The 2,488-nt window shown below is 36.6% G+C and overlaps 1 protein-coding gene across 1 annotated transcript in view; it reads right to left on the bottom strand.

Annotated features, from left to right (window-relative positions):
* Positions 1 to 1,508: 1,508 nt before the first annotated feature.
* Positions 1,509 to 2,488, bottom strand: part of LOC119581607 (RRP15-like protein) — a gene marked incomplete at its 5' end in the record, with an annotated part of 5,120 nt that continues 4,140 nt past the window's right edge. Inside the window, 2 exon segments of the mRNA XM_037929723.1 lie at positions 1,509 to 1,738; positions 2,276 to 2,465. Of these exon segments, the coding sequence (XP_037785651.1) occupies positions 1,616 to 1,738; positions 2,276 to 2,465 (313 nt within the window).

The raw sequence follows: 2,488 nt of genomic DNA, 5'->3' as shown, positions 1-2,488 counted from the left end.
GGTCGATATACTAAAAAACAATAAAACTTATCGGTAAAAGAAGTCGCACCCTAAACACTGAAGGGAACAGAAGCGTAAGTACAAAACGTGTTTCTGTGATCAGCATCAACCTCATGCATGGCTCCAGGAAAAGGGGGGTTGTACTAGTGATACATACCAAAGCATTCAGTGGGTATACAATACAACTTTCACAAAATGTTTCTATAAAGAAGCTGATATATCTGGTGAGTATAAAGCTCATCAGTGTGAAACAAGATCTTGTACAACATTTATCTCTTGCTACCCCCCTCCCACCCTAAATCCTGCAGAAAGATTTTAGCCAAATACCCTATATCCTTGACAAACTACACCAATTACATCTAATACATATGATTAATCACTCCAAAACACAACATACTAAGACTTTTATTCTGTAAGGGATGGCAGCTAATATACAACCTATCTATGTGCTAATCTTTTGGATCTCAAAAATGCTGGAAGTAATCTAAACTCAAGATAGGAGGATCAAGCTGAAGAAAGGATTGTTGTGCATAAGTCTAACTTTTTTCTCTAACTTCTTTTTAGATTTAGACTAATATTTTCCCCATTTTTGGTATTTGAACAAAAGGTTCTAAGTATGTGCAAACATAATTCCACCCTAAAGGTAGGATGTTCTGCAAACACCGAACAGAAAAGAACGGTGCACTCTCAAGACCTGTAATTGCTTCAAAGACATTGAGTGCCCTACTGATTATATAACCAGTGTGGGGATGTTTTCAACTATGGCTGTGTTTGTCCGAGTTGAGGAAGAGACCTGCCATGGACAAGGTACAAAACTTGCCAAACAGTACTTCAAGTTTCTGAATTTGACAGTGGAATCTGTAGAATAAGAAGCTATACTCATAAGCAGGCCTTCTCAAAATTAATAGGTTATTATAATTTCATACATGACCACAAGGAAGCATGCTGCTTGTAATATGAATTCTCTCCACTCTTCAGTGCACAGGATCTGAGTTCACTTTATTCCTAAAATAAAGTACTTATCTACATACCATGTGATATGAGGTTTATAAACAGCCCTAATGCTGAATTGCTTTAGCATGAGAAGGGGAAACCAGTAAATCAATTATTTTCGTCCTCCTCCACTGCATATGACATTCTAATATAGAAATTTTAATACACATATGTACCATCATTCCATTTTTCTTTGTTTTACAGATATTTCTGGGCTTTGAGAATAAGAAGAGAAAAATAAGGTAGTTTAAGCCATTGTTAAACTCTAAATGAAATGTAGGGTTCCTGCTAACCCTGACACAAGATAATGAAATGGAAAATGATAAAGAAACAGGCAATAGATACAAGATGCAAGGGGAAGCTTCTCCTCTCAGCTTAAGGCCACTGATTTTTGATGAAGCAACTTTGCAAAGTATATATATACTTATACAGTGATAACGGTAACACAGAAATAATAATAACATTGAGTAAAGCTGTTTGCTGAAAAATCATTTGAGGTGAGAAAAACTACAGGCTTATAAAAACAATTCATTTCTTTACCTTTTCATATAAACTTTATGAACTCACAATTGCATAATACATAAATATGTTACAGTCTCAAACATATTAATTACATAACAACTTATTCGTCTTCATCACTCTCTTGATCCCACCCCTGTAGTGTCGGTTCCTTGTAGAAGTTCTCGGACAGGACACTCCACCTCGGCTTCTTTCCTGGGACTTCTTGCGGCTCCTCTTTAAACTCCTGATAAATAGAAATGCAATTAATCTAAGTGAACGATGTTGAAAAATAAATATCCATATATCATCTAAGGTTTAATGAGACAATGTTAACAATATTTATAGAACTGAAGCATGGAAATGATGCCACCACACTAAAATTAGAGCACAGAGCTTAGGTATTCAAGCTACTACCCTTTCCACACAATAAATAAGATATCTAAATGTGACTGTGTGGGCAGGAGACAGGCAACATTACATTAAGGTGCCTACAGCAACACTGTGCTGTGTGATAATAATTAGAAAGATTCAAGGCAGACCGTCCTAATGCTACAGATGTTTTGAACTACAATCAAAACATCTGTAGTTTCCATATAAATAGAAAATTCAGGACCACACACTTCGCAGGAAATTCTGGCCACAGGGAGACAATCCCAAATGGACTCGAGACAGACAACAGATGAACAACTTTTTGTGTGGCTTAGAACAGTGTACTATTTACATGCATATTACCCCTCTGACTCATCCTCAATCATACATTCAATGCAACGAAACTACTTGCCTTTTTAACCTCGTCTTCTGAATACACATCTTCCATATGTTTGCCTTTCCTCTTGAGCACCTTCAGGAAATCCTCTTTGCCAATATTTTCGAGCAACGTTTCTTTTCCAATGACGCTCTTGGTCTCCGCCATTTTCTTTGAGATTATGCTCTTGTGCTTTTCAATAGCACCAAATAACTGTACGACTCCACTGAAAGATGGGAATGATGACTT

This window comes from Penaeus monodon, chromosome 15 (genome assembly GCF_015228065.2).
Source record: "Penaeus monodon isolate SGIC_2016 chromosome 15, NSTDA_Pmon_1, whole genome shotgun sequence".
In the NCBI taxonomy this organism is placed as follows: Eukaryota; Metazoa; Arthropoda; class Malacostraca; order Decapoda; family Penaeidae; genus Penaeus; species Penaeus monodon.
The sequence above is the reverse complement of the archived record's forward strand: the minus strand, read 5'-3'. Positions and strand labels throughout refer to the sequence as shown.